We start from the raw sequence: 25,595 nt of genomic DNA on the forward strand, positions 1-25,595 counted from the left end.
ACAGGTTAGTGTTTTGATTAATTTCTCTCGCTCCTATTCCATATCGACTTCCTACCATACCAACATTGCTAATTCTGTTGTCTATTGCCATCTTAACTAAAAATTTGTGCCAAAGTAGATGAAATGTTTTACTTTTTATGCAAGTTTCATCATTCAGGATGCAATTCATTGTTTTCAATGTTCCTATTTTCATAGCCTTTTTATTGCTGATTTTCATACCAACTTTATTACAGCAGTTCAGAGTCAAGGAGTCACAGAAGGGAGGCAACATATCACTCACACCAGCTGTCATACCTTCTCTTAAATTTATGTACACTAGATCCACTTACTAATTTGTGAGAGAAAAACCCAGCTCGCATCTCTTTCTTAACCACATAAACTTAACTTCTAATGCAGTGTTTCTCAAAGTATGGTACATGGACCCCCGGGGGTCCACGAAAGGTCTTCAGGGGGTCCGTGCCAATTTTCGGCTATGCATCATTAATGCATAGAATATAATTTAAGTTTGAGATCGTAAAATGTTCCTATTGTCACTTCATAAGGTACAGAGACATCTGCAGGCTATGTAATATGTTTCTCAACAAACAGTGCAATTAGAGACAACTGGGTAAAAATGGCACTAAGTAATGAATCGCATGACCCCCTCCTACATAAAATGCTGTATAGTAGACAATCAAAACCATATGGTACACTGGCAACGTATGGTTTTGATTGAGTGAATGTGTTAAAACTAAGAAATATATAGTGAATGTGTTTCAGATATTATATAAGGAATTCGGTTGAAGAGAATTAGCATTTCAACTGAACTGTCGGCTTGCCTTTGTCAATTAGTAGCGCGATCTTTTGTTAATACTGCACCAATCATATGAAAGTCTTCATAGCTGCTTTATCTCTACTGGCCTACCATTGCTGTCTGTTTTGAGTTCTGCTTTCACTAGTCATTTGTTGAAGGACTGTTTGTTAAATACGGTAATTTTTTTTTTTTTTAGCTTTCAAATTCTTAAGTATGGATCACTGGTTAAAGACTGGAATTTTAAAATGCTCAAAAGAGAGGAACATAGTAGTTACAAGTAGCTCTCAGCAACAAGAAAATGTTGATATTGTATCTCGATCAAGTGAAATTGATAAGTGTGTGTCGTCTGACATCTCTAAAGAACCAACTAGGAAGAAGATGAGAAAACTTCGTAAGTACAATATAAATCACTTGAAATGTGGATTTTTGTGGACTGGAAATGAAGAGGAACCTATTCCATTATGTGCAATTTGCAGTGAAACTTTAAAAAACGAAAGCTGAAACCATGTAATTTAAATCGCCATATTGAATCGAAACATAATGAATGCAAGGACAAACCTGTCGAATTTTTTCAAAATAAACTAAAAAATGTAAAAGAATCTCAAAAAAGTGATGTCGATCATGTCAGGAGGTGAAAACATGAAGGCTTTAGAAGCTTCATATCGTGTGTCGCTATTAATAGCAAAACGTGGTGCAGCGGAAACAATTGGTGAAACTTTGGTCAAGCCTGCAGCAAAAATAATAGCGGAAATTATGATCGGAGATAATGCGAAAAGATCTTTTGATCGGATTTGCCTTTCAAATAGTACTATTCATCGAAGAATCACTGAAATGGCTGAAAATATAAAACAAACATTGTTATCCAATATAGGTAAAATTCGTTATTATGCGTTGCAGGTAGATGAATCCACCGACTTACAAATCTTGTAGTATTCGTTAGGTACGAAAAAAATCAAAAAATTCATGACAACCTTTTATATTGCCAACCCTTGCCAGAACATACAACAGGAGAAGAAATGTTGAAGAGTATAAATACCTTTATGCATCAAAACAAGCTTGATTGGAAAAGTTGTGTTGGAATAAGCACAGACGCAGCGAAATCCATGGTCGGATCTAAAAAAGGACTTGTTTCAAGGATTCAAGCTGTTGCACCAAATGCAAAGCCGACACACTGCTGCATACACAGGGAGGCTTTGGCTACACATATGATGTCTACAGACCTAAGAAAAGTTCTTGATGAAGCTGTAAAAATCATAAATTATATTAAAAGGCCATCCTCTAAACGCCAGACTTTTCTCTCAACTTTGCAAAGAAATGGGAAGCAACTATACACAACTACTTTTCCATACTGATGTTTGTTGGCTTTCTCATGGAAAAGTCCTTACTTCTTTATTTGAACTTCAGAATGAACTACAAGTTTTTCTTGATGAAAAGTTTGAAATGAAAAAGCATTTACATAATTGGAAATAGCTCAGTCAATTAGCATAGCTGGTGGATATATTTACTGTATTAAATAGTCTTAATTTATCTGTACAAAGCAAGGAAATTTCTATATTTCATGTCCAAGATAAAGTTGAACACCACGTTGGCAAAAATGAAGTTATGGCAAAAGCAGGTTGGTAATGGGGAATTTGACACATTTCCATCGCCTCATGAATTGCTCGCAAGTTCAAATGAACAAATTGATGATCATGTGAAAATTGCTATCATGCAGCATTTAAAAAGCTTACAAATGCATCTAGAAAAGTATTTCCCTGAATTGAACATTAATATTGAGTGGATAAGATACATTTCAATAAAAACAAATTTATGCCAAAGGGTCTATTGTCAATAGAAGAAGAATGACTTTTAGAACTAGCTTCTGATGGTTTCCTAAAAAATAAATACAGCGAGAATAAGTTGTCATCATTTTGGCTACAAATACAGAATGAATTTCCTGAATTAACAGATAAAGCTCAAAGGTTCATTTTTCTATTTCCAAGTTCATATCTGTGCAAAATTGGATATTCGGCACTTGTAGATATTAAGACGAAGAAGAGGAATCGTATTATAGATGTCGAACTGCATCTGAGATTGAAATTAACAACTACAGAGCCAAATTTTGCTGAAATTTTATCTCACCATAAGCAATTTCACTCCTCTCATTGATGATAAATTATTTCAAGTAAGTAAAATTTTATAGTATCTTTATTAAGTTTGTTCTATTAAAAATAAATTCATATAAAATAGATATTTAATTTTTTAATATTTTAAATTAATTTATTAATTTTAATTAATTTATTCGTGGTAAATAAATAATTTATTTATTTATTTTTAATCAATTAATTAGGGGGCACTTGGTAATAATGAAAATTTAAGAAGGGGTCTGCAGATATCTGAAGTTTGAGAAACACTGTTCTAATGGATATCCCCTTGTTCTCTCCATCCTTCTAGATGACAAAAATTTCACCAACCAATATCCTATAACACTCTTTCTAAATTTTATAGTATTCTATCATATCACCCCTCTTTCTCCTGTTTACCAGTGTCTGCAGTCTCCTCCCATCAATCTGTCATCATAATTACATTCCATAATCCAGATATAACATTTGTTACTCTTCTTTGCATCATTCCCATAGTGTCTTCATTCATTCAGAACCTAGAACAACAAATCTGCACACAGTAGTCCAGGTGCAGTTGCATCAAGGCCCTGTAAAGAGGCAAAATTATTTTCTTCTATATGTCATTTTGTTACAATATTGCAATTATTCTCTGCATTGTATTTATAATTTCTGCCATGGGATCTTTGCACTTCAACTTCCTGTTGACTCTAGCATAATGAGATTTCCAACAGAAATCTCATCATGCATGTGTTAAGTTAAGGCTTAAGTGCTGGTAAAAACTAAAAGATAAATGGCATAAAACAGTACTAGGAAATTATTAAAAATAGTATTTAATGCTTCCAATATTCTCAGTTACAGAGACATCATCAGGGAGTACAAATTGAGACATATAGTGTGTGCGCACGCACACACACACACATGCACGCACACGCTAACTGAAACATGTGGACAAAAGATGAGAGTCCTAACTGGGTGGGAGCACCTCTATGGACACCTGTCGGTGGTCTAGGATGTAAACTGGGATCTCGAAGTATTAGGGTTTCCTAAATTTTGGAAAGTTTTATGCAACCATATTTATTTAAATTATGGCGGATTTTTAAGAGCAGCAGATTCTTAAAACAGTCTTTCACTTCCAAATTTACTGTGATGGAGAATGAAGATTTTTTTCCCAATTGATTCTGTGAGCTGTATCTAAAGCATGGTCACACTTACTAACACTGAATTGATAACCATTGTCATTTGCCCACACTTACAGCCTACTCAAATCAATCTGTATGTACTGAATATTAGAAGTATCCCCAATTACCCTCATAACGTTGCATTGTCAGCAAACAACTGAATGCCTACTGTCAAGTCCTTGCCATATCATTAGTGTATAGATTGGATAATAATGGTCCAAGGATTAATCTGTGAGAGTCCAATACTGGTCACAGTAAATTTGGCAATTTCCTCATTCCCAAATATATCACTTTATGATACTTGTCCATCAGCCATCCCAATTTATGCAAGACTCTTTCATGCGATATCCTATCAAATGCCACTGCAAAGTTCAACAGCATCATGGTGTATCCATTCCTTTACCAAACAGATCTGTAATATTAGCATAATATATGAACAAATTGCTCACACGATCTTCTTTAGAAAACTCATGATGTTCCTTGTAAGGCAGCTTTACAGGAAACTGATTTTTGTATGCAAATCTTAGCAGCTTCTCTGAAATCTTCACAACCACTCTAGATGTATTAATAGTTAGGTATTTAGAAACCATCAGTTTCTGAACCATTGATGTAATGGGATATTCATACATTCTTTCTATTCTGTGGGATCTTTTCTGAGCTGAGACTCAAAATTATTCAGCAAGATATCAGCATTCCTTTAGCATACATGCTGTAAAAAAATCTTGTTCATATTGCCTCTCATAAAAGGTTATGCAAGAGCTCTTGAATCTCCTTTTTATGCACAGCTCCTCATTTAGCACTGTGCATCATGTTACATAAACCAGCTTGAAAGATCTTAGGGAAATGAACTCTCATTACTTGAATAATCAGATCTCCTTTCAAAAGGATAGTTCCATATTCCCACATTCATTCTTTCTTTTACTTGCAGTATAATGATAAAATTCTTTTGGGTTGCCTTTAGCCTGAACAGTCAATTTCTTTTCATATCCAAATCAACTTTCCTTCTAACAATACCCTTAACGTTTCTGGACTGCACTTCATATATTTCTTAGCTGCTTTCATCCTTACTCTGATCTATATACAAGAAGCCCAGTCATGAAGATACTTCACAGAACTGATTCTAGCTTCTAAATATCCATCCTGCTTCATACAGGCAGTATGAAACAAAGCCAGAACCTCTTTCATTTAACAGTTCAAAAATAAAGCAATTCTGCAGGTAGCAAATTTATAATCAAAGGATATCAGTTTAGTGGAGGAATGTCGAAGCGTGTTATGCCAATAAGAGTGAATACATCTATAGGTACATATAAAAGAGGTTCTGTTTTCACTGATTTACTCATTCATTAACCCTGCAACACAAAACATAAAAAGAAAAATTAAAGGTATCCATGCAGTTATAAAAATTTTACTCCCCTGGAAAGAAAAAAATATAAAAAATAAATAAAATTAAATATACACACACGAAACCTCACAATTATCCTACTGGTCTGGGAAAATAACCTTTTGGTTGATTAACAAGAATAAAATTAAATGAATTTAAAACAGTTGAACAGAGATACCAAGGTTACAGAAGTAATACAGAAGTCATATTTCCATCAGGATCAGCAAAAACTAGAGCAAGATGGTTTAAGGCAGGTTCGCTTCCTTGTCTAACCTGTAATGGTATATATGTCTCTAAAGATATGTACCTTGTATTATGGGATACTAAGGAAATTGATGTGAAGTCATTAGCACCTACATACAAGTAGCTCAGTTGTGAAGATACTTCATGTGCAAACTTTGTTTGCTTACACTTGGATAAAGGATAAAACTAAGAATATAATTTCTTCATCATCATCATCAAATTCCTGCTATGTACCCTCAAGGGGTGTACAGGATATGATAGTACTACGTGGAAAAAATTACATCATTACTAACTTCCTATCTACAATTTTCCTCCAAATCAGTCTGTGACTTGTCAAGACTCCAACATTATCAGATCTTATATTTCTATCATCTAAGGCACTTTGTACCGTATCAATCCACCTACATCTTGGTCTTCCTCTGGGTCATTTTGCTGCCAACCTGGCAGAGAACACTTGTTTTGCTAATCTTTCTTTGCCCATTCTGTTTAAGTGACCATACCACCTGAGATTAGCTCTGTTAACGCATTCCTGGATGCTGACAATGTCAGGTTCTTTCCTAATATCCTCGTTTTTAATATGATATTGCCATTGATGCCATCTGTTCATGTCTCTAATCTTTCTCAGGACTCTCATATCTGCGGTCTCTAGTCTTTGGTCAAGTGTTTTACTTCTGACCCAGCTCTCAGATTCACAAGTTAAAACTGGTTTGAACAGTGTCTTGTATAGCTAATTTAGTGTTCCGACTAATTTCTCTCTTATTCCATATGAATTTATTCAATTGACTTCCCACTATACCAGCTTTGCTGATTCTCTTGTCTATTTCTATATTTAATTTACCATCTTCACTAAAAATCGTGCTTAAGTAGCTGAAATGTTTTACTTGTTCCACAGGTTCTCCATTCACAACACAGTTGACATTTTCAATGGTTCTGCCTATTTTCATTGTCTTTGTCTTTTTATTGCTGACCTTCATACCATATCTATTACAACATTTATTCAATTTAGTCAGAGAATCTTGCAGACTTGTAGCGGATTTATTTAGAAGTATAACATCATCCGAATAAAGCAAAGAGCTGAGATTAACATCTCCAATTTTGATACCAGTGGTTTAATACCACTTTCCTTCATAATGTGATCCATATAGATAATGAATAACAGAGAGGATAATGTACATCCTTGTCTCACACCAGATTTAACATTAAACCATCTTCCAGTACTTCTTTCAATTCTAACTGCTGACTTACAACTCAAATAAAGACTAAGTATTGCTTGATATAATGCCCCATTGACAGCATATAACTGCAACGTATTGAATAGCTTCTCTCTTGGCACCTTGTCATATGCCATTTCCAAATCGACAAAACTTAAATACAGATCTTTGTTATATTCCCATGCTTTCTCAACTATTTGTCGTAAAGTGACGAACTGATCCTGACAGCCTCTATTTGGCCTGAATCCAACTTGTTCTTCACCAAGCTTTTCTTCCACAATTCTTCTCAACCGTTTCTCAAGTATACTTGCATAGATCCTGCCAGGAACACTCAGTAGGGAAATACCTCTGTAATTCTCACATTCAGTTTTATTTCATTTTTTTTTTATATACGTGTACTATGAGAGCTCTACTCCAATCATCGGGAATTCGTCCCTCTGTCCAGGCTTTCTGAACTATGCAGTGCAGCCACTGTAAGACTTTTATACCACCATACTTCAGCATTTCTGGTCGAATATCATCTACTCCTGCTGCCATTCCACATTTCAAGCCTTTGATGGCATTTTCCACTTCAAGTATGGATATGTATTCCTGACTGCATGCCTGGGCAGTGTTTTTTACCACTGTGCTGTCATCACTGCCTGTTTCATTAGCAGTTTTTCAAAGTAATTACTCTATACTTCAAGGATATCTTTTTCTCCCGTTTTCATGTCACCTTTATCATCTCTAACTCCTTTTACAGCACTCTTTCCTCCATTCCTAAGCTTCTTCAACAACCTCCAGAATATTTTTCCACCTTCTTGATAGTTATTTTTTATATTCTTGCCAAAGTCCTCCCATTACTTTTGTTTAGCTAGTTTTACAGTGTTTAGCATTCTTGCATTCGTTAATTCATAGTATAACCAAGTGAAAAAACTTTCAACAGAAACCTTCCTGTTATAATTACTTATTATCCTTTTATAAGCATGATATAAAAGAAGTTATATTTGTTGCTATATAAAAAAAATAAATAAAAAGAAAAAAAAAAAGAAAAGAAAAATGTTAGGTTTGTGATATTGAAAACCTATATAATGCTTTCTCCCCCACATGAAAGGCAGAAGAGCCTATAGCAAACAAATGCTGCGAATAGACAAAGGATAAACTGTAGACATGCATAAAGTCAAACTTTGTTGCACAAAAATTCATTTTTGTGCAACCAAAAGGAGATGTATGATAGGTACTGTTAATGGATAGTGTGGGTTTCTCCCAATGTGTCTTTTGACTTCATAGAGTACCCATATAAATAATAATAATAATATTGAGAGTTAAATGGGTTTTGATTTAACAATAATGAAATCAGTAAGCATTCATGCCCTGTCCCAACCTATGAAACTCATGAATTTCACAACAGTATAAGTATCTGTTAAATATGTTTTCTCTATCCCTTTGGCTACACACAAAATTACCCCATTCTGGCTGAATATATTTATTAAGAATATCTTCATAAATAAGAATTTTACTAAAACTGCTGGAACCATTACAAATTTTTAGTTGCCAAATTAATAAAACTAATATGATCTACTGCTCAGTGAAATCTCTGAGCCGTTTAGTGTGAATTAAAGTATTCTAGCATATCATCATCATTTCTGAATAGGTACACTCAAGGGGCATATAGAATACTACAATAGTATTGCATAATCAAGTTTACATCATTAATAATCTCATATTAACATTCTTCCCAATTCATCAGTTTATTTGTTAGATGCTCAATATTGTTATATATTATATTTGGTCATTAAGCCCCAGAACAAGATCTTTGAATTCTTGGGTTTTCTTTTTCCTGCCATCATAGTCCACACACAACTATTTTGTTAACTTATCCACTCCTATTCTGTTTAAGTGACCATAAACAAAAGTGACCACCTCAGATCAGCTTAGCTCAGTTCACTCATTCTGAAGCTAATTATGTAAAGTTTCTTTCTAATATCTTCAACTTTAAACATAAAATCAGCTCATGATATCATGTGTTCCTTCCTCTAGTTGTAATCAGATTCATTTGAGTGTGGGGTGTAATTTTTCATTATCTGTTTTATTCTATTCCAATTTTTGTATCCCTAAGTTACACCTGGTTTGAATACTGCCTCATGTACTCCTAGGCTGGTCTTTTGGCTTATTTTTCCTCTTATAAATTTATTCAAATAGCTTTGTACCATAACTATTAATAAGAATTTACTATTCTATATATATCGCTTTGATTATTCCAACTATTTTTTTTTCATTTACCTTCTTTACTAAACTTTATGCTCCCCCATAAACAAAAATCTGCCAAAATATAATACTTATTCCACAGTTTCCATGATTCAAACTGCAACTGAATGTTCCTGGCTTTTACCATTATGTGCTTTTTTTATTGAAGACTTTAATATATAAATTTTTTTTTATAACAATTGTTCAATTCTGTCACACTATGGATTCAAAATTACACATATGTTTTATGAATATCTTTAAGGTGGTGCAAAAATTATTTCTGGTTTGGAGTCAAAAAAAAAAAAAAGTATGATGCTGAGACCTTGAAAAAGTTAAGTGTTTGCTCCTTAGAATTTTGACTTATTTCATCCTTAGCTCATAACGTATTGGTATTAACATCAAAATAGTAAATTATTCTGTTTCTTAGGTATAATCCACATTAAAAATTCATGCTTAATATCATAGAAGGTTCTAACAAAAAAAAATCCATAGAGGAATTTTGATTCATTAGTAAAGACAAGTCACCATAAAGAAAAAAAGAAAAGATATTCTTGAAGATCTCAATGAACAATTAGATACATTAGGGAAAAACATGGAGAAAATAGCTAAGTTCATAATAATGTTAAGTACCTATTATATAAATGCTCAGTTTATCTGCAGAAAATAGATTTGTATCAATTTATCTCACAACCGTTTATTTCAATATGTAATGACTGATTATACAGGGAAATCAAGAAGGTTACATTGCAGAGAACTACAAATTATGATATAAAGAAAATGAATTTAGCAATATGATGAAAGATTTTCGTATTATTTCATATTTTCAGCAGGCCATTTTTTTTTTTCAAACTATTTCAAACAATTATCTTAAATTAAGTTCTTCGAGAACAAATAAAATGTATTGTCGACTAAGCAATTAGACAAAATTAGCACAAAAAAATTAAAAATCACATTGGTTTTCCAAGATAATGAAATATTTAAGCAAAGAAAATATGCAAGAATCTTTTATTTTGTTCTGGCATTAAAAATTGTACAAGTTCCTAAATTCTATATTTTTTAGTCTATCCAATATAACTAGAGTCCAGTTACCCAGCATAGAACAAAGAACTGCATTTCCTGTTATAGGTAACTGAGACACAGCTATGAACGCAAGTTAATCTGGTTAAGTTCTCTTTAGAGTGAAGGGTTATTGCACCTTCTAATGGATGTGATGGTCAAAATCCACTTCTTATCCATGTTCTTTCAACAGATAGCATGCACCATATCCAGATGTTGCTGGATGTATATATATATATATATATATATATATATATACACATCCAACAACACACACACACACACACATATATATATATATACAGGGTGTTCGGGATAAATTTGACATATTTATAATTAATTATATTTTTCCGTAAGTTACATGTATTAACACACACTTCTCTTCATTTAAAAGTTTGGACCCTTCTTCATTCATATACAAGATGTCAGAAAGGATGGATAGCTGGAACCCACCTGAATCATAGAAGAGAATAACTTGTATCATGATGTTTCGTGCCCGCCATCAAAATAAGGATATTACGACTGCTGCCCAATGCTCCCTGAATACAGTAAAAACAATCAGGCATGAACTAGAGACTTGCAATGGTGACTACGAGGATGTAGCAAGAAGAAAGATCCCTAGCAGACGATCTGATTGCGTTCGTACAGCAGAATTCCTCGCAAATCTGCAGGAACAGGTGTTGAAGAACCCTGGCATTGGAATTCGGGCTTTGTTCGTGGAGTTGCTAACTGTAGTCAAGCCCTGGATAACAAGGGTAGCCAATGGTAGGCCGTATGTATGGCAGCAGGATTCGGCCCCTTGCCACACCTCTGGGAAAAGTCAAAAATGGTTGTCTGAAAATTTCTACGACTTCACCAGTCCAAATGTTTGGCCTCCAAACTCCCCAGACCTTAACCCCATGGATTATTTTGTATGGGGCGCAGTTGAAAAAGACACCAATCGCACTTCCAGTAATACAAAAGCCCAGTTAATGGATAAAATTAAAACAGTTTTTGCGGCCCTTCCCAGGGAGACTGTAGCATCAGCTTGTTCGAGGTTCCAAAGCAGAATTGAAGCTGTGATCGATGCTAATGGTGGTTATTTTGAGTAAATCTTGTTGATAGTATTGTAATTAACTCTGCCTGTAATGTTTTTTTGTCAATTCATTAAATTTAATAGATACAAAGAAGATTTTCTTTTTCCTTACGAAACTGTCAAATTTATCCCGAACACCCTGTATATGAAAGAATGATCATTAACTCGGTTAACATACATATTTTTTAAAACAAATTGAATGACTAGAACCGAGATTTAAGTAAAAAGGTTTTAATATAAAAACACGACTAGTTTTGGCTTGTAACAGCCTTCATCAGGTGACATTATAAAACAAAGAAAAAAGAAAAAACACTAAAACAAGGAAGCTTAAATAAAGTATGAACATCATAGAGAGTCTATACATAATTGACATTAAATCATTGTAGCTGTATTTAAAGCTGTTTTTTCGTTTGTTGTATTGTTGGGAAAGTAGCATCTCGTGAACGCCAGTACATGATTACAGCTGAATGATTATCTGGAAGGTTATAGCTCAAGTTATTATTTAGATGAACAAAGTCTGCTGGGAAAAATCTACTAACATCTTCCGTTGCAATGATGAACTAGAGAGAAAAATCATGGAATTGAGGGAAATCATCTTCAATCCTGTTCATCTAAATAATAACTTGAGTTACATCCTCCCAGATAGTCATTCAGCTGTAATCATGTACTGGCGTTTCACGAGACGCAACTAGCATGTACTTTCCCAACAATACAACAAACGAAAGTAGAGAACAGCTTTAAATACAACCACAATGATTTAATCTCAATTATGTATAGAGACTCTCTATGATGTTCATAGTTTATTTAAGCTTCAGTGTTTTAGTGCTGTTTTTTTTTTTTCTTCTTTATTTTATAATGTCACCTGATGAAGGCTGTTACAAGCCGAAACTAGTCATGTTTTTATATTAAAACCTTTTTACTTATTATTGAATGACTAGAACTCGGTTCTAGTCATTCAATTCTTTTTAAAATATATATATATATATATTTTTTTTTTTTTTTTGGCTAGTTGGGAGGTTAAGCGTCTCTGCTCTTAGAGAATATAGAACAAAATGTTGGAAAGAACATAGAAGATAAACATTTTGAAGGATTCACAAGAAAACAGACGAGTAAAACCACAGACCATGAAATGTGGAAACAAGGATATTCTGGATGTATGGAGTAATTACTATGAAAATTTATTAAATAAGGTAAAAATAACAGACACGTGGTGGAAATATTCGAAAAGAATAATCAAAATCACAAAATTAAAGTAGATATGCTAATTCAAAACACTTGATAAGAAGGCCGAATCACAGATGACAGAGTAAAACTCTCCTTGTACCAAATCATAAAAACAGAAAGAAAATCATATATGAAAAAACTTCACGTGCAAAAAGTTTGCACGTGAAGTTTTTTCATGACTAGGCTACTTATATATAGAAGTTAATGACTTCACATTAATTACCTTCGTATCCCATAATGCAGAATAATAATACCCAAAAAGGATATGTGTGTATGTATAATGCTATGCATTGTGGAAAGGACCACAATCTTTTATCAACTTTACTGACATAGAGGTGAAGCAAAAGCTTTTCACATTCCCAGCTATCTTGAGAGAAACTGTGAGTGGAGAAAGTTAATGAGCTAATTGCTCGCCCTGAGTGGGCTAGGAGATTAGTCCTCAGTTTGAAGTTTAGGATGGCTTTAGGTCTTTTATGTTTGAAATAATCCATTGCGTCATAGTCTGCAGCTAGTTGGATCAGTTTGTTAGGGTGCACAGATGCTTTTCAGAAGAATTTGATTGCTATAGTCCGCATGAAAGTATAAATATAGGGACCTCCGTGTCCCAGTGCAGTTGGACAGTTCGGATGAACCATGGGGCACCCAGGATCATTCTGAGACATTTATTCTGGATACGTTGCAATTTGAGAATATTAGAATTTGAAGTATGACTCCAGGCGGTGAAGCATAGGTGAGTATTGGACGAATCATCAGTTTGTATATGAGCAGTTTGATTCTGGTGCTCAGCTTACTGTTTCTGTTAATTAGCGGATAGAGCTGGGCTATGGATTTTGATGTGTTTGCACAGAGTCTTGATATGGGAGCTGAAAGTCAGTTTTCTCTCCCACACTACACCAAGATATCTGATCTCATTTTTCCACGGAATTTTAGTGTTGAAAAGGAAAATATCTTCTTTAGGATGCAGCGATCTTCTGGAGAATAGGATGGTTACGCTCTTCAGGGGATTCACTTGAAGTCGCCATTTGGAAAAATACTGTTCGATTAGCAGTAGGTTTTCTTGCAGTTTCTTGATGGCTAGGTGAGGCTTTAAAGATCTGGCTAATATTGCAGTGATAATGGGTTGTGTGGTATATCATACAAGTATAAGGAGAATAGGATTGGTGCTAGTAAGGATCCTTGTGGAACTCCAGCTAAGATGCGTTTTTGTGTCGAGACTACCCCACACATCCTGACTTGCATGTGCCTATCGTAGAGGTATGCCTTTATAAGATGAATAATTCCGATTGGTACATCATCTGATGTACCAATCGGAATCAGTTTGTACAGCAAACCATAATGCCAAACCTTGTCAAATGCACTGGCTATGTCAAGGAAAACAGCCCCAGTGCATTGATGCCAGTTAAAACCCGTGATGATGTGTTCCACCAATCTGTATATTTGCTGCGTGGTGCTATGCGACTGTCGGAAGCCAAACTGTTCCTCAGCCAGGATATTTAATCGGAGTACTGAATCTTGAAGTCTGGTAAGAATTACCTTCTCGGCAATTTTGCCGAGATTTGAGATGAGGCTTATTGGTCTGTAATTTGAGGCAATCTGGGATCTTTACCAGGTTTATGGATCGGTATTATGTCTGCCAGTTTCCAGTAGGAAGGGAAATATTTGTAATGAAGGATGGAGTTAATTATATTTGTAAGATGGACAATAGCTCTACGTGGGAGAAGCTTTATGACTTTGTTAGAGATACCATAAGGTCCAGGAGCCTTTTTGTTCTTAAACTTCTTAATAATAGCAAATATATTTCAGCAGGTGAGGTGGGTGCAATTTGAGTGGAATATGTGAGAGCAGAATTGAGTGAATATCTGACATTACGGTGGATCTTGTATATATGGTTAAAATCGAGGTGATCGTATGCAGGTTTACATTATTTTTCAAGATGATTTGCTATTGCTTCAACTTTATCAGCATCCGTGTGGATGAGACCTGAATCTGTTTGGAGGGGGGGGGGTATTTCTGTTTTTAATCTTTCGGATGAGATTCCGTATGGAGTGATTATCAGTAGAGATGGAGGTTACTTTTTCTTCCCAGAGTTGAGTTCTATGGGCTACAAGGGCATCTCTCACTGCAAAGTTGAACCTGTTCAAGATCCGTTTGTCTTGTGGCGCCCTGGTGTTGTGATATCTTTTTCTTGCCTTATTTTTTTCTCTAATCAGATTCATAATATCTTCTGGCAAGTGGTTGGACTTGCAGGGGTAGTAACTGCTGCACAGGCTGCTTTAATCTGTTCTGTTAAATTTGTAACAGCTGTTTCAATTTCCTCTTTTGATTTAATGATGAGAATAGAACCAATATATTTTGGAAGTACTTTGGAGAGCCTTTCCTAAAGAATGAATGAGTGTGGGGGGGGGGGAACCACAATCCAGAACGGTTACGACCTTTATTGGAGTCTCAATGAAAGTAGCGGCCCTTCCCATAATGCACAGAATTATACAAATCTGAAAGGATGTGTGCTTTGCATTATGGGATTTATCCCATGCTTACACTTGGATGAAGGAAACAAGAAAATGATTTCTTGTTTCCTTCAATTTAATTTCATACTAAATGAAAATAACTTTCTATATCTATCTCTAATCCAGAATTTTAATAAGGTGATAAACTTTTTACTACTTGTACAGCAATCCATCGATTAGTGCGCCTAATGCATTCTTTAAAACAGGTGCATTAATCAAAAATGCACTTTTTTTTTTTTATAAAAAATTAAAGTGTGTCTCAGGGCCTAGTTAAAGGAAAACCATGAAGCTGAAAGACAATAAAACATATTCAGAATATAAATTTATTATTCTACTTCTTAACAAAGAATTGAGCTAACGTAGTTCGGCGAGCATTTTGTTTATTTTTTCATACAAATGACGGTATGGCCCTATTGCCTCTTCTGCAAATTTTACTGCTTCTCTCCTCATCAGGGTCAGCCTCTAAGCATTGCTGCTTAAAAACTTCAATTGTACGAAAAATATTTGCAAATTGTTTCTGTGAAATCTGTTTACGCTGACTATTAGTGGTTAAATTTTCTTCATATTCTTCAAGATCTTCCCGTTGTGCATCTAAATTTAACAGGTCGGAATCACTAAATTCTTCAGAATGAGATTTAATTAACTCTTGGATGTTACCATTGAAAGGGAGAAAGAAATAAAGGACGTACGAATTGGTCGCCAACACGCAAAACCACGTGCTTTATAGATAAAATTTCTCAACTGTTATACAAGCAAAATAGTTACCACTTTAAAAACTACAATGACCATAAAAGAGAAGTTAATTTTCCAACGTGTAATAATAAACAACTCATCCCAGAAAACGGATTAATTACCTTATTATCGGAATGGATTCTCCTTTTTTGTGACATGCGCAGAAGTGTCGAAGGATCTTGAATCTGTGGGCGTACTATAGCAGACGACATAAATTTTGGCGGTAAAAATTTGGAACATAGTATACATAGTTTACAAGGAAGTAGTGTGGTATGCCATTAAAAATAACTTTGTAAAATGTTTTAAATCGGTAACTAAATTACTTCATTCTGGTGAGTGATTTTTTAAAATAGTTAGCCATAAAAATGTATAGATAGAAAATTTTTCAAATCCGTAACATTTATTTTTAAGATGTATATATGCACACTAATTGAATTTTAGAGTGCACTAATCAAATTTGGGTATCGAAAAAAATGACGTACTAATCGAGTCATAAATGGGAAATTTATGTCTTTTGCATTAATTCAACCTTCATATCTCTTCTGCATTTGGCTCCTGTTGATGAGACCTCAATAAAGGTCGAAACTGGTCGAGATAATGGCTGTTCCCATAATCATGCATCTGAAAGGGCGTGCGTGCTTTGCATTATGGAATATGAAGGCAATTAATATAAAGTCATTAGCCTCTATATACAAGTAGCATAGTCAGTAATGTTTTTCACATGCAAACTTTGCTTAGACTTTTTTTTTTTTTTTTTGAAGCATTAAAATTAGTTTTTAATCCTTTCTGGTGTTATAAATATTTCATTAAACCTCCAAACCTTGGATGAAGAATAAACCAGAATATAATATCTAAGTTAAAATAAATTTGAAACCAAGTGAAAAAAAATAACATTGTTCAATTATAGTGCACTATAAAAGTTTTAAAGTAGATATGCTAATTCAAACCTCTTGATAAGAAGGCCGAATCACAGATGACAGAGTAAAAACTCTCCTTGTACCAAATCAAAAAAACAGAAAGAAAATCATATAGGAATTAGAGAGTTATTTCCATGCTTAGTATTCTAGAAAAGATTTCATGCAAATATGCTATTTAACTGGTCAAACAGCAATGTTTACCATAAACAAACCAGTTATGTAACCCATTCAACCAACCAGGTCATTTACTTACTATATGTATAACTTATTAATATTTAAAAAGCATTTAAATGTTATGCATTGCCATTTCTTTTATTGTTAAATTAATATTACCTCAATAGCTACATAATCATATTAACAACCAAAATATTTTCAATATTTTTATAAATGTATATATTAAAGAATATAAATTATCAACCTGTTTGTTTGAAGAGCCATTATTCATGATAACTGCTGTTGACCACCTTTTGGTTGGATCAGGATCAGCAGAAACTGGAGAAAGGCGGTTTAAGGCAGGTTCACTTCCTCGTCTAACCTGTAATGGTGTTACACCTATAATAAAAACAAATTACTTTGATTATGACAAACAGCATTTATTTAATTTCAAATGAATAATATTTATTGAATAATCAGTTGTATTAAATTTGTCATTACAAAATGTGAAATGATGAATATCTAGGTTTAAGACAAGCCCCCCCCCCCACTATAATCTGCTGGAAATATCAAGTGTAGCAGCACTATGAATGAGTAAAGATGACAGCAGTTAATTTATTAATTATCTTGAAAAAGGGTAAAACAATAACCGAGGAATATTATTCCCATCTTTTAACCATACTTGAAAAAATTCGTGAGTAGAGATCCAGTTTGCAGAAGAAAAAAAATCATCTTTCATCACGACAATGCACCTGCCCTCAAAGGTGTTTTTGGCAATGTGAAAATTAAGGGATCTGCACTATGAATTGTTGGAACATCCACCCTATTCCCCAGATTTGGCTCCCTCTGACTTCTATCTCTTTTCAAAAGTAAACCTCTTCCTCACTAGTCAGTGTTTTTCTTCGAATCAAGAGGTGATTGCAGCTGTAGAGGGGTGTTTCGCAGATCTTACTGAGAACAACACCACAGGGACAGGATAATGCCGCTGCAGAATATATGTATAAATGTATTAGTCTTAAAGGAGATTATGCTGAAAAATAAAAATAATTTTGAAATTATAAATTCGTTTTTTATAATTTCATTATTATATTGTTAGGTCGAGAACTTTTCTGACCACCCTTGTATATCTACACTCAGACTATAGGTTCTTCTTCATCTTCAACATCTCCTATTTATACACCAACTCAGTCTAATCAAGTCCTGTTCTAAAGTACTTTATCATCCTTAAATTAAAAAAAAATAATCATAGGCATGTCAAATTAATAATCCTTATTTAATATAATTCAATCTTTTTATCATCTCTCTAACCTAGTTGAACAATTCTTAAGTTGAATAAGTTCAAATAGATGAACAACATGATCTGAAGAATTAAAAACATTAATGATTTTCCAACATTTTAATATTCATATCAGGTCATCATCCGGATTACTTACACAGAGAGAGAGAGATACTAGTTATTACAATTCAAACAGCATGCCAAACTAACACTAATTGGGTCAACTATTATTATATTAGCCTGACCTCTAGTGGAGGAAAAAAACCTACAATGAAGCTATATCCTGTTTTACATGGCCAGAAAACAAATTCACATTAACCTTTAGTGATACAGCAATAGCAGTGTGCTAATCAGTATTTAAAACAAGTATTGTACAAGGGTTAGTTGTACAAATTCCTAGTTAGAACAGAGAAAGGTGGAAAGAACTGGAGGAGGCCTTTGTCCAGCAGTGGACAGAAAATGGCTGAAAAGAAGAATTGTACAAGGGTGGTTCCATAAGTTTCTGGCCTGACTAACTTTTAGAGATAATAGAAAAAAAAACAACTGTCACTTTTCAACCTCATCTCCCTTTGCACTGACCTTCATCATGTGAAGCTTCTCATGAATGATGCAAAAGACAGTTGTTATAGAAAGCCCCAACCTTGCTGAGATTTTGAGCATTAGCCATCTGTCATTGAGCAGTTCTTCCTCAACAAGAAAGACATTTTCCTCGGTCATCACTTCCACAGGCTGACCATCACAAGGATCATCTTTGATGATCTCTGTTCCTAAGCAAAACTGTTTAACCATTCCTTCACAGTGGAATATGAAGGAAATTTTGAGCATTAGCCATCTGTCATTGAGCAGTTCTTCCTCAACAAAGACATTTTCCTCGGTCATCACTTCCACAGGCTGACCATCACAAGGATCATCTTTGATGATCTCTGTTCCTAAGCAAAACTGTTTAACCCATTCCTTCACAGTGGAATATGAAGGAGGAGCTTCCCATAAACACCATCCAACTGCTGTTTGATAGCACTTGGAGAAAGCCTTCCTTCAGTGAAAAACTTCATCACAGTGTGGCACTCAATTTTTAACATTACAGTCACTTAGCATGCCATGTGTTAGTCAAATGAGTGCCTCCAACTGAATGACAGAAGCAGAGTGTTGAAACTGGTACACTAAGCTCCCCATAGATGGTGCTTTCTATTGGAACCTCCTTCATAGTTTGTCATTAACATATTATGGCTAAGATTCTGAAGTACTATAGTTCTAATTATTATAACCTGTTAAAATGAAAGGGTTATGTGAGTTGAATATATGAAATCCATATTCTTGAGATTTTTAGACTATTACTGTTGATATTAGAGTGGCTGATTAAAATTTCACGGGCTTCTGTAAGAACATGGGTGGTACATATTTAACCTACATAACCATTTGATCTAACAGGTCATAATAATTGGGACTGTGTGTGTGTGTGTGTGTGTGTGTACGTAAGCATGCAAGTGCATGCTCCAGATGATGACCTGAAGATGGAAGTTGAAATGTCAGGAAATTAAAGTTACTACTGTTAACATAATAGAAATCCCTGTAATGTCTTCAAAATGTTCAAATAGCAATTGGGTCTTCTGGTATCTAACCATGGCTGGAGGATACAATTTCTATCCTTTCATGTTTCTACTTAAATTCTAATGCAATTCACATCTCCTAAAGATAAGGCAGATCGTAGTATCAGTTGTTTTTTTTAATTTCCACTTTTGTATATATGACAAGGCAAATTCCTCGCTATTCTATCAATTATTCACACCATGCTTACTCTGATATTTTCCCAGGACATCAGAAAATTACTCATTATTCTTGATATCAATAAGTCTCCTTGCACTGATGCCATTCCTCCAGTTGTATAAAAAGCTTATGATCCAGAACTTACACCTGGATTGTACCATCTTTTCAAGCTGTCACATTCATCTGGCATTTATCTTCAATACTCTCAAAAAATAATGGAAAAGGTCATCAACAGCCAACTGCTTCACTACTTGGAGACTCCAATTACTAGTAATGAATAAGATGGATTCTATCGTTCTTGTACCACAACAGACCTACTAGTAAACCTCATCTTCCTTTGGAAACAAGCTATGGAAGAGCTTGGAGAAACTGAAGTCATTGCTCTTGATATTTCCAAGGCATTTGATTGAGTATGGCATCATAGCCTTCTTACCAAGCTACACATCTTATGGTATTCATCCTTCCCTTTGGAATGGATTGCCAGCTTCCTCACTAGTCATTCATTGTGGATTGTGGTGGGTGATTTCTTTTCATCAGATTTTTCACTCAATGCTGGTACAGCAATCCCTCGATTAGTGCGCTCTTTAAAACAGGTGCATTAATCGAAAACACACTAATCGAATATAATAACCTATGGGAAAATGTATAATTCGTTCCTCAGATTTCTTTTTTGAATTAGGGTATGTCTCATGGTCTAGTTAAAGGAAAACCATGAAGCTGAAAGACAATAAAACATATTCAGAATATAAATTTATTATTCTGCTTCTTAACAAAGAATTGAGCTAACGTAGTTTGGCGGACATTTTGTTTATTTTTTTTTCATAAAACCGACTGTATGGCCCTATTGCCTCTTCTACTCTTCTGCAAATTTTACAGCTTCTCTCTTCATCAGAATCAGCCTCTAAGCATTGCTGCTTAAAAACTTTGATTATACGAAAAATATTTTCAAATTGTTTCTGTGAAATCTGTTTTCGCTGACTATCAGTGGTTAAATTTTCTTCATATTCTTCGGGATCTTCCCGCTGTGCATCTAAATTTAGCAGGTCGGAATCACTAAATTCTTCAGAATGAGCTTTAATTAACTCTTGGATGTTATCATTGAAGTGGAGAAAGAAATGAAGGATGTACAAATTGGTTGCCAACACGCGAAATCACGTGCTTTATAGATAAAATTTCCCAAGTGCTATACAAGCAAAATAGTTACAACTTTAAAAACTACAATGATCATAAAAGAGAAGTTAATTTTCCAATGTAATAATAAACAACTCATTCCAAAAAACGGATTGATTACCCTATTATCAGAATGGATTTTCCTTTTTGTGACATGTGCAGAAGTGTCGAAGGGTCTCCAATCTGTGGGCGTACTATAGCAGACGAGATAAATTTTGGCAGTAAAAATTTGGAACATAGCATACATAGTGTACATGGAAGTAGCGTAAGTATGCCATTAAAAATAACTTTGTAAAATGTTTTAAATCAGTAACTAAATTATTTCATTCTGGTGAGTGATTTTTTAAAATAGTTAAAATAGCCATAAAAATGTACAGATAGAAAATTTGGTTAAATCTGTAACATTTATTTGTAAGATGTGTATAGGAGCACTAATCGAATTTGAGTATAGAAAAAAAATGACGCACTAATTGAGGGATTACTGTATATCTCAGAGCTCTATATTTTCACCTGTGCTCTTCTTCCTATATATCAATGACCTCTCCTCTCTCACTCTGACATCCAATCCCACTCATAGCTTTGCTGATGAGGGTACTCTCCGCTCTTCTGTTTCAAAAACCTTGTAGTACTCGAGTAATTCAGGGTTCAAAGATCTCTCTTTTTTTTCCCTTTTTTTTTAAACCAGTGCCTTAAACACTGATCTCCTTGCCATTCTCAAGTGGGGGGAGAGGATAATCTGCTGAGTGCAATGAAAATGTAATAACATGTTATTTCTCAGAAGAAAGACCATGTATCACCCTTCTTGGGTTGACTTTCATATCTAGCCTGTCCTGGCACAAGCATAGATCAGGTTCCCAGCCATTTCTCCTTCCAAAAAAGCTTATATTATTTTTTATTCTAAACAGTACTTCTACCTTGCTAAAGTCTTGACACTTTATAAAGCTCAAATCTATCCAAGCTTAGAATATTGTTCTCACATCTGGAGATGGTGATCCTATGACCTCACTCAGAATATTTGATTCAGAAGAGAACCATCCCCTTAACTGATGACCTCTCTCTTGTTGACTCTCACCAGTCACTTCCCACAGATGCTCTGCTGCATTGTCTTTTCTATAGTATAACAATGCAAAGTAATATAATAGAGTGTGTTTCTCAAAGTGTGGTAAGCGTACCCCCAGGGGTATGTGAAAGGTCTTCAGGGGGGGGGGATAGATGGCAATTTTCGGCTATACATCATTAACACATGGAATCATTATTTAGAAAAAAAGAATTATTTTAAACATATATATTTCTCAATAAATTATATATCATGTATCAATTATCCTACTCAAATTGCGAGTTATTATCACCACGACGTTCACGTCTTGGCGATAGTAACTCACTCCCAGCGTCGTGAACATGTTAAAACTACGAAATATATAGTGAATATGTGTCAGATATTATGGAATTTGGTTGAAGAGAATTAGCATTTCAACTCAACTGGTGGCTTGTCTTTGGTTCGTGCGATCTTTTGTTAATATCGCACCAATCATATGCACTGTTCTATCTCTACTGGCCTACCACTGCTGTCTGTTTCGTACTCTGCTTTTCATGGGCACTGCTCCAATGAACTAGCCAATACTATTCCTCCACTTTCTTCTAATCATGTACAAACAAAAGCAGTTGCTGGTCCATAAACAGTTGAGGTCCAAACATTGAATCGATTTCTCATCCTCCACCTCTTCTCTTTGGAGCAGTCTTCCCCATACTGTTTTTCTCAATGATTACAACCCTCAGGTCTAAGAAATATACTTGCCAATACATGGCCCTGTCATGCCATAGGTCTTCAGGACCTCTTGTGTATGAGTGTGTGGAGAGGCTGGCTGACATGCACACAGGTGGTCCTTGACCTAGATTAAGAGTTACATTCTGTAAAACTAGGTAACTTGAATTTAATCCCATCATCCATTAATCAATGCTCGCATGTTTACAGTACATGGATGCAGTAGTAAATTACTGTTTTAAAGATTATTTCTGTTAGTTTCAGTCACAGAATTCACCCACAAATTGGAATTCAGTATATAATTATTAATGCAAAGTAATATAATAGAGCGTGTTTCTCAAAGTGTGGAAAGGTCTTCAGGGGGTACGTGGCAATTTTCGGCTATACATCATTAATACATGGAATCATTAAGAAAAAAAGAATTATTTTGAATGTATATATTTCTCAATAAATTATATATTATGTATGAATTCTCATACTCAAATTGAGAGTTACTATCACCAGGACGTTCACGTCTTGGCGATAGTAACTCACTCCCAGCGGTAAACAACATGCCCACCCCAACAGCATCACTATACTAAAGATGCAAGAAAAACAAGCAGTTTTATTGTATCACTGAATAAGGGGTATAGTGACATTTGCAGTCTGTGTAATATATTTCTCAACAAATAGTGCAATTAGAGACAACTGGAATAAAAATGGCACTAAGTAATGAATCACATCTCCCCTCCAACAGAAACTGCTGTATAGACTCAAGCAAAACCATAAGTTGACGGTGCAACATATGGTTTTGCTTGTCCACCCCGTCGTGAACATGTCAAAACTAAGAAATATATAGTGGATGTGTTTCAAATATTATGGAATTTGATTGAAGAGAATTAGCATTTCAACTCAACTGGTGGCTTGTCTTTGGTTTGCGTGATCTTTTGTTAATATCGCACCAATCATGTGCACTGCTCTATCTCTACTGGCCTACCATTGCTGTCTGTTTCGTACTCTGCTTTTAAGTCTCATTAGTTATTTGTGAAGGATTGTTCTTTACATATCTTAAGTCTTGTAAATTTTTGCTGGAAATAATGGTAAAGATGAAGCTATTTGGGTAGATGACTTTGACGATGCACACAAGGAAACTATTCTCGATGCCAAAAGTAGCGATAGCGAATAGGAGCTTCTTGGTAAGTCGCACCATTTTCAGCTTTCTTCTGAAAACTTAGGTTTCCAAAAATCCCTGCATATTTTATGTTTTTAATTCTTTCTTTATTACTAATCGTTTTACGTTTCATGTGCTTGTACTGCAAATGTACAATAATAGTATATCTATCTATATAAAAACTATAGATATCTCAACACCACGATTTTTTAGCTTTAATTTTGGGAAAAAAGTGTAAATTTTATTTGAGTAAATATGGTAATTTTTTTTTAGCTTTCTAATTCTTAAGTATGGATCATTGGTTAAATACTGGATTTGTAAAATGCACAAAAGAGAGCAATATAGCAAATACAAGTAGGTGTAAGCAACAAGAAAAACGTTGATATTGTATCTGGATCAAATGAAATTAATAAGGGAGTGTCGTCTGACATCTCTAAAGCAGCTCCCCCCCCTCAAAAACTGTGGGCTGTAGGTTTTGTTGAGGGGGCCGTGAAATAATGAAAACAAATTTAAAATATTTTAAGACTAAGTAGATTTTTTTTATCTTAAAAGAAACGTATTTAATTTTTATTATTTATTTTTTGTTATTTTTTAATATTTTAATGAAAAAAAAAAAATCACACATTGGTGCGGGTTCACAAATTTTGTTTCCTGCGTATTTCGGCACTTAATGAATATTAGTAAACCTATGCTTATTCGTATAAGTTTCATTTCAAAGCAAAACTCTAAGAACTGCAGTTTCAAATATTTCACCTGATATTGGTGTAGCAGTACTGAAACACATTCATCACATTAAATTGCTATTAAACTTCTTTAATGTTTTAAATTCTTTCTTTATTACTAATCGTTTTACATTTCATGTGCTTGTACTGCAAATGTACAATAACAGTATATCTATCTATATAAAAATATGAGATAATGTGCCATGTCAAATGCGTATGTAAGATGCTAAAAATGTAATATTTGCATTTGATTTTTGCAATATTCGCTGTGTGTGTTTTGTATTGAATATAAATACAATAAATATTATAATAATATATGTCTATATTAAGATTTGGGGAGGGGGGGGGCATGAAACATTTTAATTTTTCTAAAGGGGGCCTTGGCATCAAGCAGTTTGGGAAGCACTGCTCTAGAGAACCAATTAGAAGAAGATGAAAAATCTTTGTATGATAAGAATTACTTGAAATGTGGATTTTCATGGATGGGAAATGAAGAGGAACCTATTCCAAATTTTGTTCTATTAAAAATAAATCATTTTTTTGTTTACATGAACATATAAATTCAAATAAAATAGATATTTACAATGAAATATACTTTATTTATTTATTTACTTAGTGATAATGAAAATTTAAGAAGGGGTACGTGGTTATCTGAAGTTTGAGAAACACTGTAATAGAGTATAAATAATGTGAAAAATAGGAAGGGGGGGGAGTAATTTAGCCATTCAAGTAATTATCAAGAAATTACTTAAGTTGCTTCTTTCTTTTCTTCATAAAGCTCTTGATAACAGGCTAAAAGTGTTATCTATTTCTCTTTGGACTTTTAAAACTGTGAGGATACATGACCCACACAAATACTAAAAGTATAGCATGTCCATATTTTTTTAAGTACAACTTACACAAAAAAAACTTTGAATTTAACCCTCTCACTGTCAGTCACACCCTACAGTTAT

General features: G+C 34.3%; 1 protein-coding gene across 5 annotated transcripts in view; it reads right to left on the reverse strand.

The window, feature by feature from the left end:
- Positions 1-25,595, reverse strand: part of baz (par-3 family cell polarity regulator) — a 503,422-nt gene that overhangs the window by 262,642 nt on the left and 215,185 nt on the right. For all 5 annotated transcript variants that reach the window (XM_090412006.1, XM_090412010.1, XM_090412009.1 and 2 more), the window contains exon 4: positions 17,064-17,197. In XM_090412006.1, the coding sequence (XP_090268132.1) occupies positions 17,064-17,197 (134 nt within the window). The remainder of the gene's footprint in view (positions 1-17,063; positions 17,198-25,595) is intronic.

This window comes from Typopeltis vanoorti, chromosome 22 (assembly GCF_054136105.1).
Source record: "Typopeltis vanoorti isolate ZY-2024b chromosome 22, IOZ_Tvanoo_1.0, whole genome shotgun sequence".
Classification (NCBI taxonomy): Eukaryota; Metazoa; Arthropoda; class Arachnida; order Uropygi; family Thelyphonidae; genus Typopeltis; species Typopeltis vanoorti.